At 45.4% G+C, this 15,144-nt stretch overlaps 1 protein-coding gene across 1 annotated transcript in view; it reads left to right on the top strand.

The window, feature by feature from the left end:
• Positions 1 to 15,144, top strand: part of LOC135385240 (uncharacterized) — a 119,242-nt gene that overhangs the window by 66,370 nt on the left and 37,728 nt on the right. Inside the window, exons 15-17 of the mRNA XM_064614444.1 lie at positions 8,089 to 8,208; positions 12,689 to 12,811; positions 14,755 to 14,852. Coding sequence (XP_064470514.1) covers positions 8,089 to 8,208; positions 12,689 to 12,811; positions 14,755 to 14,852 — 341 coding nt within the window. The remainder of the gene's footprint in view (positions 1 to 8,088; positions 8,209 to 12,688; positions 12,812 to 14,754; positions 14,853 to 15,144) is intronic.

Below are 15,144 nucleotides of genomic sequence, written 5' to 3'. Positions count from 1 at the left end.
TGTTGAACACGAACTGGAGCAGAACTGTAAAAAAAATAGCGGTAACCGGTTCGTCAGCATAAGAGTTCCTCCCTATCCCCGAACGAAGACACATTGGTATCATCATCACGCGCCTATATCATAGATTTCCGAAATTTTCACCTAGCAGTCAGACGACGACGTATAGTAAGTATACTTTCAGCGTCTTTTTAACATGTTGAAGCGCAGTTGCCCTTGTGAGCGCCGCGGCTATCGCCCCACGCACGCGGTGCGGCGTCTACTCTTCAGAGACGAGGTGCCACGCGGACGAATGAAACAGGAATGGAGTAGGCCAGTTATGTAGCTCTACAGGACGAATATGTGATCAAATAAGCGCCCAAGATTCCCCTTTAAACGTGAGCAGAACAAACTGAACAAGCCAGAAACATGAGAAGTGGAGAAGGAGCGTACGCAGAACGGTGCCTGTTTGATTGGTCGTGGTTTGAAAAGTAAATGTGGTTCTGCTTATTGGTAGTGCAGTTATGTCGTGACCCATTACCTTTGTGTTGTGGATTAACTAGTACACTGCTGTGAGCTCGGACAGAGTAAGGCTGGCAGGCTTATTTTCGACATGCTTCAGTACGGTTTCAGATCGATTCGCGCTGCGAAGGCAGTGTGCCGGCAAGTACTGTGGTCTATGTTACGCTGTCCATCTTATTAGGCTTCCTTTAAGTGTATCTTGCTGGCACTGTGCGTGTGAAAAAAGAGATTTTGGAAACAGAAAGTAGCAGGACTACACCGCTTCAACAGCGTCGACTCTATTTGCAATAAGTGTTCATCCATTTCACATTTCTCTCGCTAAAGGGCTACCTCACCGCTAGAGACGTCAATGCAGACAACAGCAGTAAGCTATTAGCCGCGCATTTCCTGATAAAAGCAGTTTTATGGAACATATAAAACGGAAGCGTTGAACCGGTTCGATTTTTGGCGTGGCCGAACCGGAACTGAACCGGAACGAAATCAAAACAACGCGACCCCGAACCCGAACCGAACCCGTATTTTTTGCGGTTCGACATCCTGCTCAAGACCAAGCATAATAATCGTAGAATACACCAACAGCGCGGTAGACCATACCAGCAGCGTAGGTTCCTTCGCATGCCGGAGGCCGAGCCGATCGAAGTCGCGACGCCAGCGCCACCGCTGTCGAGCACGAATTGACGGCGCGCTTTTCAGTCCTCGCTGGCGTCACCTCCCCTTTTAGCCACCATAGCGGAGGTAGGAGCGTCGTCTGCTGCGTACGTTCTACATTTCTCGCAGTTCCTTCTGACAGACGCTTGTGCTCGGTAGCTCGGGTTGCGGTGCATGCAGTGTTGTACCCGCTACCCGAAAAAGGTAGCGTAATACCGATATGCGCTACCTGAGCAAAAAGTAGCGAAATCCCGATATCGTTACACGTTTCTAAAAGTAGCGGAATACCGCTACCGTTACCCGTAAAAAGTAGCGCGATACTTCATGCGCTACCTTTTTAGGAAATAAAAAATAAGTAACCAGAAAGTCTCACTAGTAACGCGTTAGGAGGAGAAACAACGCATAACAGTTTTTGGAGGTGTCACGTAGGTCTCCTTAAGGCTATAATTTGGAAAACCATTTTCACAGGTTTATTTTCCTGGGTATATTTTTCTCTTCCCCTAAAGCAAGTAACGCACAATGCAAGCCTGCCACTAAAAAGCTCTATAGCTTTGTTACGAAAAGAACTTAGCTTGCCCGGAATGAGAAGTCAGTAAACATACCTTGATGTGTTTTTCAAATTGGAGCTTAGCTAGGACGACTCATAGCTAGCGGGGACGGCTCCACAATGCAGTTGGAGTGACCTCCGTTTGCGGAAAAACTCAAATCATGTACACGAAAACTCCTAGAAGGTTAATCCCAACTAGAGAACACAACCTCTTTGTAAGATAACGACCTCTGTGCCCTCCTTTCGTGCTTTTTGCCCTGTCTTCGTAGAATGGACTGTAATATTGTTCAGCTTGTTCGAACTTAAGGCCTAGGCAGAGCGGTAGCGCTTTGAGATTGCGCTACAGCAAATTCGTAACGGAAATAGTTCTTTCGTTACCAGTTTTAAAAAGTTGCGCGTTCTCTACTCTGCTACCGGAAAAAGTAACGGATACTGTAGCGCCGCTACTATTGTAACAGCGCTATGTACAGCACTGTGTGCAGGTGCTTATTCTTTCTTCTTATTCTTCTTGGGGGTTAAGTGAGTTCAGCGAATTTAGTTAGATTTAGCGCGAATTTAGGTAGATTTAGCGACGGAGCAAGACATCGCTTCAGATAGATTCAGAAGTCGGCGCCAACTGATTTCACGACGCTCGGTAGTGACTCGTAATCAGTCTCATTAAAATCTAGACTGCATATTCGGAGTTCAGTGCCAGGTTGAACATTCTCGCGTTGAATCAAGGCAAGCCACCTACTTCTTGCTGGCTCATTTGTCAGAACCTGATGCATCTAAAAGCCGCGCGTCCTTTTTGTTTTCGTTTTAGCAGCTTCGAACTCCACTCGGCATCACTACAGGCCTCCTGAATGAAGTGTAACACACGTGCACGAGCAATTATACAGGCTCTATGCTCTACCTTGATTAAATGGAACCAAAACGAGACACGCAACAAAACGCAAAGAGCCACATTGAAACACCTCCACGTAAGAGACGCCGATGCCGACGTACATGCGGTACGTACTCCCCCAAGAACACGTTGACATCCCTGACTCATCCTGAGGATGTCACTATGGTACAGAAATGACATCCTGGCAATATCCCCACAGGATCCTCAATTTGTTAGAAAAGTGTTAGAATGAGACTCCAGAGATGGTCCTAGGGACAACATCTGGGGACAAAAATGGGACAGTCTCAGGAGCACTATAGGGTCATGTTCTTCTGCATGTAGCTATAGTGAATCTTTTTTTCATTTCTCTCTTTTAGAAGTGAGCAGACGTTTACAGTAGAAACCAACTCTCTCTCTCTCTCTCTCTCTCTCTCTCTTTTTTTTCAGTTTTTCAACCTCGGCTATCAGCTTGTCATTTTCCGTTTCTCTTCTTCGATTGTTTTTGCTGACGAAGAATCGGTGCCGTGGCATAGAAAAACAAAAATATAAATGGTCCTGTGCCACTACGTCTAAGGCAGCCCACTTTGAAAGAAATATGCGGCAGTGGTATTTCCTTTCGCAGATAAAACATATACTATATATTGCTTGTCTTGCGAACTCCCGCAAGTGCGAGAATCCCCCTAGCATCTCAGTCAAACGAAGGGTGAGGTACCTAAGTTTAATTCAATTTCATATATAAGAAACACTGCAGTGGCGAATTCCTTGGAGTATTATGTTACAACCAAGGTAATGTCCGTGTTTCCTACTTAGATGATTTAAAGCATGAGTCGAAAGTCATGCACGCGCTGTAATATGCCATCACTTTTCTGTATCTTTCACGGAAATGCTCCGTGTAGCAGCCCGTCAGGGACCATACTAGTATGTTCATGGCAACAAGATCACAATAAAAGACCTAGCAAGATATTTTATCACACATTGGAGTTAGTGCATGGAGTATCCCTTAAAATCATACAATCTGTATTTGTACCCCTGTATTTTTTATATTTTCTCTTTGTAGTATTTTTATAGTTTATAGATGATCACTGCTGGTTCGGTTGAATCTAGTTATGACAAACCATAGAAGTCTCATAATAACTACGAACTAAGCCAGCGAAGAGGAGCATCTCAACATGTGAACCGCCATGATCGATACGGTAGGCCTAGCGTGTTACGAACGGTGGCACCTACGAGTTCTCTGCGATGTTGTTTCACGTTGCAGCACAAGGTTTAAACCGTACGATATATATACTCGTTCTCTAGAGCATCCAAGCGCACATGTGATGGCAGACAAAACAAACACACTTCGCAAACGGCATGGCACGCGGAGCAGAGCGGAAGCGGAACCGACTTGCATTGGATTGGATACCATTGCGCCGAACGTGCCTGGTCTTCACACGTGGAAAGGCTGTAGCGGAATCCGGCCCAATCCAAAATATTCATCATGGCGCCTCCCGGACTTGGACATTGTTTGAGGGTCTTGCATCAGTAAAACTCCTTTGCTTTCCCCATCACTCTCTCTCCCAGCTTTTATTCTAGCCTTTCTACTTATGATTTCTATGTGACAAACAAACCGGAACACTAATTAGTGGGTGGAGGGATAGAAATGCACAACGCAGTATTAAACTAATTTACTTCTCCTATATATGTCCTCCGGCTGACGGCCGCAGGACGTACGCAAATGACTATCACTGGAAGATCCCATGATATGACACTCTCTGGATCTCTCCCGGACATCCCGTCACGGACAAGACGCGATGACACTTTGAGGACGTCCAGGGGATGGCGAGAGATCTTATGGGGTCTCTTCTCGTAGACGCACGCAATGATGATAAAAGAACCACCGTAACGTGCCATGGGTAAACAGAGGCCATTTTCAAAACGTTTCGTTTTCTGCTTGATATTTTAGAATGAATAGCAGTGAACAAGTATAGCACGCGGCCGTGCAGAGAGCGGACTTATTTTTCGCAGCGAATGAGGCGTATCGCCGGTGTGACGTCACAGGACAGGAGGAGTGGCCTGGAGATGATGTCAGGAAACCTCCCGCCGCGGCAGCGTTTTTTACAATTAAATTGCGTTGTAGTGGGACCTTATTGAACCGAAATATTTTTCGTGTATGCTTTTCATGGACCATTTCCCGAAATACGAGCGGTTTTTATATAGCTTGAATACCCTTTCCATGCTCCTTTAAGTTTTGAGGTTGGTTATCTTAAGGAGTCCCTTGATACGGCCCAAAAGGATGTTTGTGTAGACAACCTTATGCGATAAGATAGAAGTTACGAAATTTCCTTGGCTTGCAACGTCCTTAAGCCGTTTTTTGGAAACGCGCCCTTCGCAGCTGTTTCGGCCATACTGGGCCTTAGTCACCGGTGCGCAGATAGTCAACGTATCAGTGGGTGTCGTCAGAAGGTCACATGAAACGCAGTAATTTCCCCAGCAATCGATCTCTAGGGAGGGAGGAGGTGCCGATTTTTCAGGTGGCTACATGCTTACGGGATATATTTATGGGTATAGGCATTGGTGGTGAAGCCACATTGAGCACTGTGAGATATTTCAGGTCGCTGTTGAAAAAAAAAAACGGGGGTGTACCCCCCCCCCCCCTGGAGGGGTATGGAAATTCCTGATGGAGCATGATATCGACGCGCCAAGGTGAGGATCTTACCAACTGAAAACCCCAATGCAAACCCAGCGAGGAAAAAAAGAAGCCGGAGATCTTTGTTCGTCGTATATACGTCACTGAGAGCTCCGATTATCTCCGTGCTTCGTTGGAGTCTTTCAATAACACACGTCGTCCGCCGCCTGGAAAGAAAATATTCCTGCGACGTCATAAAGACTTACAACTCCATTCTAACATGTTACGTGATTTTTTTCTTGTTCGGCCGTAGTGGTACTCGTTAAGAATGTAGGATGCTTGAAAAAAAAAAGGCCGAAGAATAAGCGACGGTAGATAAGGTCGTTCTTGAAGAAAACGAAACGAAGACTTTGTTCAGTTGCAGTTTATCATTCACCTTTCGGGGAACACTCTCTTGTGGGTTCCTAATGGCCATATTTTGGCCCACAACACTTGCAGATACCTGTTTGCGTGAAGACCGGTCTACCATGAATGTAAGATCTCGCTACCGAGGACTATTCCCACAGGGACACATACATCTTTTTGGAGCCCGTGTGTTAGGACATTCTATGCTGTGGAAGCGGGGGGCAAATGAAGCACCACGTGTTGCCCTCACTTATCTGGCTGTCTCGTACACAAATCGCAAATGCGCATTTACTCTGCAACGTATCGCGCAATACACAGTGTGTCTTTTTTGATGCACCAGATCTTTTTTTCACCATGAGAGGAGCTTATACAGGGTGTTTCACCTAAGATGATAAGAAATTTAACTGTCGACGTACTCGCCGGAGGACTGTGGAACTTTCAGCAATTACCTTCGAGAAGCTTTTGCCACCATTTAGGAACGATTTCGACAATTTTTAACTGAGGGAAATCTTTTTTTTTTTGCAATTGTGCACCGTGCCATATCCTGATAAATGCATCAACTGAACATCAGTTTGAACCTGTATTATGATACCTGCATTAGACATCCCATGCAATATCTTCATGAGGGTTAAATGTTTAAAGAGACAAGTAGGCAGTGGACGATAATGTAGAACATAATGCGTTATTCTCCAGGCGCTCAAGTGCGGCTTAGCGGTCAGCACGCCCTGCTGTGTAGCCCGACGATTGGTGGCGGCGGTGATTGAGCGTCTAAAAGCAATGGTCTTTTCTTTCTTTTTACTTTCACCATGGCCAGTGGACGGCCTCTGACGAGGGCGGGGCAATCGCGAGCTTGCGGAGCTAAGTAGTGGCAAGGAACGCGCCTAAGGCCCAGCAGTGCAGCATCGAGCTCGGCAGCTATCTCGATCACTCCAAGCACGTGGCCCTCTGACGTGGAATGAGCGCTGTGCTGCACGCGCTCCTGAGGCGCACACTTGAGGGGTGCGTTCAAATAGTCCAAGATGCGTCACTGCATACCGCACACCGGAAGTGCCGCCATTAATGGTGTGTCATCCAAATTATTCACAAGGAGCACATGTGCGTCACAGAAGGCGCACTTTGGGAAGTCTCCTTCGATACAGGCTTCGCCGAGTACGCTTCGCGTTCCCCTCCTCTGCCGCGCTTCTGGGGAGTGCGCGTTCATCGAACAGTTTGGCAGACGACAATTTTCGGTGGCTGGCAGCTATTTTGTTCGCAAATACGGCGGCATGGCAAGATAAATTAGCATACAACGAAAGCGAAACAGAGCGAAACAATTAGACTTGAGAGTTTAGTCTCGCACATTAGATACGTATTAGCACTAAACATTTTATCCTTCGCTCTTTAGTTAATTTTAAAGTGACACGAGTTTTCGCACCTCTCCACGGGAATAACAAATGCCACAAGATCGGCTGGAAGGTCTGGAAAATCGGGAGTAAGATCCAGAAGATGAGGTGATCAATGATAAGCAACCCTGGAGGCGCCATCGCTGCCAGTTCCCTACAAATATTGAAGTAGAAATGTTAAACGAAATACGAAAGCAGACGGAACTTCTCCAACGGTTTTATGATTTATCTGCGAGTAGATTAATACAATTACACACAAATGTTCCCCGTGCGGGATTGTCGCTTTCAGCCTTGGATAAGCTTTCAGAACAGAACCATTGCTCACCGGGTTACATGATAGTCGTTATCGACGATTGCAGGGTGCCTTGAGCAGGATAACTGCGCAGCAAGTCGATCCCAGTACTGCATCACGCTACTCCTGCTAGAGTAGTTCTCGTCGTCTCTTCTCTTCCAGTGTGCTCCTTTTGGGAACGTTTTATACTAGCAGTGCTTACTTTTCGTCCTTCCGTCAGTTGTCCTGCACGAGCTCTACACATCTTGTCTGGAATGTCTACCTCACTCTCGCTGCTCATGTAGACAAACTCCAAGACAAATGAAAACACCGTCGCTGACTCGGTGTTCATGTTGAATTCCGAGAAATTGTTGTCGTCTGCTATTACGGCCTTTTGCTGCACCTCATGCTATGCGCCCTCTGGAGTCTTTTTTTATTAAATATACGTTGCAGATAATCAGCACCAGATGGCGCGCGTTGCGGTGCTCAGAGTGCTCGTTCGAATACTTTAGCTGGAAGGCGCACATGTGACGCCACACTATTACGGCATCTGCGACGCATCACTATTCGGACGCAACCTAGGATTCGACTCATTATTATACCGAAATTGGGCCATGGATATTTCAACGTACGTGTCGGACGCTTTTCGCTGAAAAGATAGTGAATTTTAGCTGAAAAGATAAACACGAATGAAATACAGATAATATACTCGTATTACTTGCATGGACGTCCTTCGGCTTCCTCTTCTACCTGAGTAAAGGCAGACGAAAATCATAATAGTAATGCTATTCTTTTAGTGTTCTTTCCCAAAATCATAATATTGTTAGAGGTATTCGCTACTTAAATGTTGTATATTACCTAACGTAGGGCCAAAGTGTTCCGACGAAGATGTGGAAATATGCGGTGCACCTTGCGTTCTGGAGGACGGGAACCCGATTTGCCAGTGCAGGGACAACCAACGAGATGCTGGTTATTTTGGCTGTAGTGGTAAGTGTGTTACTTCTGCACGTTGCGTCGTTCTGAAATGACTCCCGCCGCAAATTCGTGTGGATGGGCGGCTGGAGTATTACTACGCCTTGTTTGAGGAACTGGTGTTCACACGTATTTATTTGGTGGGCCGCTCGGCTCTAAAGTTGCCACGTTTCTCTACGAAAAATACCGGACCAGTAAGAGAGACCAAGCAGAGCAGGAAGAGTCAAAGGAATGGACAAGGGAACTTTACAGCAATATGCAGGAGAGAGAGCGAAAATAGGAGAGGGTGAAAACGAAGCGCATGAGGAGAGAAAGCATTCAGTCAAACGCGTAAAAAAAAAAAAGAACGCCAATTCTCTTTGTTCCGTGCGTACTCTTGGTGTTGCAATATACAGGGTGTCCCAGAAAACGTGTCATTGAATTATAATTTAAAAAAAACTATACCACCTAGAGTCATGCGGTCAACGGCATTTGTTCTTATTATGTTTTTGCCACCTCCTGACGTGAATGTCGTGTAACGTAAGTTTAATTCTGTAAATTTTTGCGACCTTAGGTCGGAAATTTGCCAAGTAAAGGTCACTTTTTTACCCCACCAATGTGAGGAGCATGTCTAATTTACTGAAATTAATGATAATTGACAGGGATATTCAGAAGCTATCCCATCGCAAAAAATAGCCGAACATGATGCTCTATGGGGCTCCCACAGGATAGCGCGCGATGAATTCTTCAGCGCATCTTTGTCAGTCCGACGAAAGGATGTTGGAAACCCAGCCCACCCCGGCATCGCAGAAAGAGATAACACAGGCATGCCTTATCGCGTCCGACCTTTGCTAGGATAATGCTTTCCCTCTCCCAATTTTAGGAACTGTTACTTTTTCTAGTATCACTCTGTGGGGCTGGCTTTGAAACCTCCTTTCGTCGGACTGAGTGCGATTGCGCTCAAAAAGTCATCGCGCGGTATGGTCCGCTGCTCCGAAAAGCATGATGTTCAGCTATTTTTTTCAGATGGCATAGCTCGTGAATATAACTGTCAATTATCATGAATTTCAGTGAATTCGGCAAGCACTTCATATTGATGGGGTAAAAAAGTGACCTTTACTTGGCAAATTTCTGAGTTCAGTTCGCAAATATTTACATAATTAAACTTACGATACACGACATTCACATCAGGAGGTGGCAAAAACCTAGTAAGAACAAATGCCGTTAACCGCATGATTCTAGGTGGCGTAGTTTTTTTATTATAATTCAATGACACGTTTCCTGGGACACCCTGTAGACAGAAAACAAGACTTAGAAGTAAAAGGAAAGTAATACCACAGCGGATTTTGTTCGCTGAAACTTCCTTCGATGCACTCCGTCCAACTGTGGTACAATACCGGCAAAGCGCTGGCGGTATTGCCGTTTAACCGGGAGCCGATACGAGCAACACATAACGGGCCCTGTCAGTTAAGTTCGGGCCGGGTGACAACCACACTCGTCTCCCAACCAGCCATGTGATCGCGTGGTGCCCGAGAGATTTTGAGACTGTATCGCGGCGAAGTGCGACAAAGCAGCAACCGGTTTTCAATTGCCTGGTGCTCTCTTTGACGACGGATAATGCTGTTTATCAAATATAGATAATAGAGAGTTTTAACTCTAGCATAGACAATCGCATTGCGTAAGCAGTACTGAATCTCCTTAATAATTGAATTTTATTGTTGCGCCTGTTGCGTGCTCGCTGTTTCAGATGTCTGAATGGTTATATGGTGGGCAAGTTCGTATTCAACGAAGACAAAGCTACGTTCCCAACCAACTCTATATATGTACTGTTTAGTGTTGCATGACGGCATATCGGCAGACATTGTTTCTCCTTTACATTCAATCTTGATATTACGATGCTCCTGTGGTAACTAGCATCTGACTTTTTCGCGTCAAACGGAAAGTCTACCATAAAAATAAATTTTAATCTGTGGTTGGTTAAAGCCGAGCCTGTCTTGAGCTATTTCCCACTTTTGTCATATATTGTATGTGTTACCGGTAATGTGTTAAATCCGGCATTCCGTAGAGTACCTATAGGCATTTTATAAATAGGCAAAATCAGCCGACAAAGTACGAAACGAAACGTATATCGTACAGTGCCCAGACATTCTATCGAATGCCGACGCCCTGCAATGTACAAGAATATTCCTTTTCATCGCAACCGTGTGATCTGTTTACACAAAAAGAAAATACGGACAAAAATTAACCAAGTTCAAGAACAGCGCTCGTGAGAGCAAGTCGGTTTGGATCTACAAAAATGAGGGAGAAATAGCTGCAAAATACGGACGACGCAGACAGCACGTTGTGGGGGATGTAGGGGAAAGATGCGGTCAGCCTGCTCTGGAGTGGCGGCTCGATGCTCCCAAGGGAGGGAGAAGAAGGGGGGGGGGTGAAAGAGGGAGGAGAGAGATTGCGGTGGTACAGGGGTGGAAGGGTGTTCTAACCTTCTTGCTCTGGGATATGCGGGCATCCGTCAGTAGTCTTCATTGGGATGTTCCCTGTACCACTGTAGCCACCTGGATTATTGGGGAAGTTTCCTCATCATAGACAGCACAATTATACAATCATCACCAAGTTAGTCACGACGGATGGACACAATCTGGTTGTGTGATTATGAAAAAAATACCGACAAAAACTAACCAAGTCAGTCACGACGGATGAGCAGTCTACGTGGACCCACTCTGGTCGTGTGATTATGCAAACAATACAGACAAAAACTAACCAAGTCAGTCACGACGGATGAGCAGGCTACGTGGACCCACTCTGGTCGTGTGATTATGCAAAAAATACAGACAAAAACTAACCAAGTCAGTCACGACGGATGAGCAGTCTACGTGGACCCACTCTGGTCGTGTGATTATGCAAAAAATACAGACAAAAACTAACCCAGTTAAACATGAAAGAACTGATGTTCTGAGGCTGGAACAACATAGAAGGGACAAATACATACAAGGCCTCAATTTGCCTAAGAAATTAACGATGAAAGATGAAAGTCACTGAAAAGGTTAGCCAGCTGTAGGACTCGAACCCACATCTCAGAACATCAGTTCTTTCATGTTCAACAGTTGCCGCCTGCGTCGACCCCGTCGTATGAATGTGTGTATGAGTGAGCAAAAATGTAAGAGTTAAAGGAGGATGAGTGAGAGAGAGTGGCTGGTTTGTCCCTTCAGATGACGCACCCTGGAAGTCGCTGAGAAGGCGTGTTAGCTTAGCTCAATTGGTAGAGCCCTGGACCGGCAATCCAGAAGATGTGGGTTCGAGTCCTACAGCTGGCTAACATTTTCAGTGACTTTCATCTTTCATCGTTAACCCAGTTAGTCACGACGGATGAGCAGTCTACGTGGACCCACTCTGACCGTGTATCTATGAAAAAAAAAATACAAAACAAAACTCACCAAAACTAACACCAGTAACATGCAAATAAGATATCCATTCACCAGCAAGGAAGCGTTTACTGCCGTCTTTTCCGTTTTTCATACTTTGCCCGAAGTGCCCTTTGCAATGTACAGAATGCCTCGGCAGAGTGGGAAGGACCCTTACAGACAAACAAGATTTCATACACAAAAACAAAAAGCCCTGGGTATTCTACAGAATGCCTAGGCATTCATGCCGATAACATATGCTTGATTAGCGACCAGTTTCGCACACTTCTGGTTCGCATTAATTGACATCATTTGACGCCAGATGCGTAGAGCCATGCATGCGTTTCATGAAGGAAAATTAGAAAACTGGTACCGAAGCTCATCCGGCTCTGACATCACTGCAGACGTCTCCAGCAGCGAGACAGCGCGAGGGAAGCCACGTGTTCACGACTACCAATGGGAATTGGTCTAGCTCTCACTCCTTTGACGTCAGGGCATAGCGCGCGCGCGTGTATTTAATGGCTTATGTATCGCCAAGTATCCCACGCAGAGAACTTTTTTTTGCATTGATATTTTGGCATGCAGTATAATATCACGCGTTCATGATGCGATGAACCGCGTCTATCACAAGCTCTTTAAGGCGTCGCTACAGCGGCTCATTGAATAACGTGACCTATTATGTTACTGTACGCTACACTTGCAAGTGATATCATCTTTATGTGCTTTGTTATCTACCATTGATACAACGTACACAGATACAGACTTACTGTGATACAACTTATCTCTCCCACTCTCTCTTTTTTTCAAAATTCCCATGGAGAGGTATTGGTTCTAACGCACACTTGAGGGCACCACATTAAAAAAGGGATGCCTTGATTGCCGTTATTATGTGTACAAGTTTTCCTTTTCCCCATGAGAAATTTGTCAGTGGAAATCTGCTGGAATATGTTGTTTGTACGCTTAATGAGAACAGTGTGTGGTAATTTTTGACTGTGTTTTCTGCTCACCCACCACTGTAATGCTGTTCGTGCAATGTAGGTAAGTATATAAATAAAAAATATATACCTGTTCCCTGGAGCATAGTTTATGCAGGCGAATTGTCTCATATTTTCCAGACGTATGTTCGCGAAAGGGACTCAAGGACTGCGTATTGGGCAGATGCTTCATCGAGCACCACATTGAACGATGTAAATGTGACCCACCCTTCGAGCTGGACACGAAACGCCGTTGTGGGCTGAGTAAGTATTGCGTGCAATAGCCTGAAATGAAGAGCACAGAGTTTTCACTCCGCAACTGCCTTTGGAAACGACAAACGAATAGACTGTGTCTCGTCGAGAAACTTACGACACTCCATGTTAAGTGCCACGTTCCGTCGTCATTGATCCTTCCAGGTGAACCCATCGTGCTACCACGCCGCAGATGCTGATGTTAGTACGTGCGAGTCTCAGATACTTTTATGTGTTGCTTTAGCACACATTCTAAACAGCATAGTTTCGTTCCTTACTCTACTGCGGATGTGGGGAGTAACACCATTACAAACTAATGCATTACCGGTAACGCACTACATTTAGGCAATGAGTAATGGTAATGCATTACGCTTTGGGAACAGGTAATGAGCATGCGAGGTCATTACATTTTGACCGAGTAACACATCGTGGCCTTGCTCATTACTTGTGTTGAAATTTCTCGCACTGCCTAAAGCCAACAGTTAAAAATTGGGCCGTGTCGAGACACGGATAATCCCTGGCCTTCTGCAACCCATCTTTAAATTTTTTCGAACCATCTTTTCTTTCTTTTTTTGCTGGAAACGATTCTTCCTGTCGAGAAACCAACACTTTAGTTTTTTTTTTTTTTTTCGAGCGAAATTCCCCCATTCTGCAAAAAAGCGCGTGGTTCCAGTCTCTATGAAATCGTGCTGCGTGATTCGTGTGGTGTGTCCTTGAAGGAGCACTGAGGTGACCACAACTTTTTATTTTTTAAATATATTTTGTCGTTGGCGGCGTCTTCTACCACGAATAAAATGTGCTCCTGGAAACAACGACAGGCACAGGTGGCCTAAAGCGCGTGCGCGATGCCTCTGTCCCTTACACCTTTATGAAAATCGTCCACTCTTCGAAAGAGCGTCTAGAAGAATGAGGGAACGTCGTGACGTATCCCATTACCCTAGCACGTGACGCGTGACGTAGACCGGCGCGGCTCAAGCGGGTATAAGCAGCACGTGATCTCAGAAGAAAAGAAAGAAAGGTACGGGGTCTTTTCGACATCATACGAGGATGATGTCCGGGGCTCCTTTCTTCCACTTTTTTTTTTAATTTGATTGAACGGTGTCAGTGCACCGCACATCGAAAATATTTTGCATGGTGGCTCCTGATCGGGGACAGGTTGACAGATGAGACAGGGCTTCGACCCACGGTAAATCTGATCTCATTGTTCCTTTAGCTGCTTAACTTACAGCTACAGGTGAAAAGTGTCGTGATGCCCACTGTGTACGGGCGTTTGCGGTTGCGTAAGCTGTCTTCGATTGGGCTGCACTCTGTGAACTAGTGATGATGATGATGATGATTGGGAGTTTAGTGGCGCAACGACAACAAATATCATAATTTGTGAACTAGTGCAAACGGTGCAAGTTCCCCTGTTCGATTGAGCGGATGTGTACCCTTTGCACTACACTAAACCATCCGTTTGGAAGAAGTGCAGCGGGAATGCAGCACGAGTTCACGAAAAGTTTGCACCTTCTCCTACGTTCATGCAACGTTTCGTGCATGGGTGTGTACCGTTAATGGGGCAGCGGTCGTTTTTCGTGGTGTTTTATCATCCATATGTAGCATAGTGGCAATTAGTTTTGCTGAAGCCCGTTTACACTCCTTGGGTTAATTTTTAGACAATAATCGCTCAGAAATTTGCGATTCATTGCAAACGTCTGTGAGACCATCTGGGGCTTACACTTTTCTACTTGATTGGGCTCAGTGTACTTTGCACGAGAGCACCACTTGTCGTGTACTTCGTTTGTACTCCTTTACACTGCCTCTTGTACTTTTTCGCGAATGGAAAACAGCTATGTCTACGTGCGCGGAGGTCACAGTTTTGTCAAGAGTTCCACCTATTCTGGTATCCTTAGTGTTTTCACATATATATTGTTCTTGATTTCACTATCTGCTTCACAATCGACATTCCTTTGCAGAAGACATCTTCTACATCTTGAAGTTCAAAGTGGACCGCGGTGTTCGGTCTAGGCGTTCGGCAGACCTTTGTCCTGAGTCTGATCAAGTAAAACAATCGGTGAGCTCCTGTTCCTTACCTGCGTCGTGGGGACCTCCCATTTGATGTATCGTTGCACTGCACATTTCAATTACGTAATTGAAATGTGTACAATATAGTGCAAGCTGACACAGTTTACTGCATACGGCTCTCCTTCACTTAAAATGAGTTCCTTGACCACCTTAAAGGAACTGCGACGCTTAGCGGATATCTCTGATAAAGTCATACTCATGTCGTAATTTAAGGTGTACAGAAACATTAAAATTTTCGTATTTTTATGGTACTGAGGTACATCTCAACAAGTGAGTGGAGC

Source organism: Ornithodoros turicata, chromosome 2 (genome assembly GCF_037126465.1).
Source record: "Ornithodoros turicata isolate Travis chromosome 2, ASM3712646v1, whole genome shotgun sequence".
Classification (NCBI taxonomy): Eukaryota; Metazoa; Arthropoda; class Arachnida; order Ixodida; family Argasidae; genus Ornithodoros; species Ornithodoros turicata.
The sequence above is the reverse complement of the archived record's forward strand: the minus strand, read 5'-3'. Positions and strand labels throughout refer to the sequence as shown.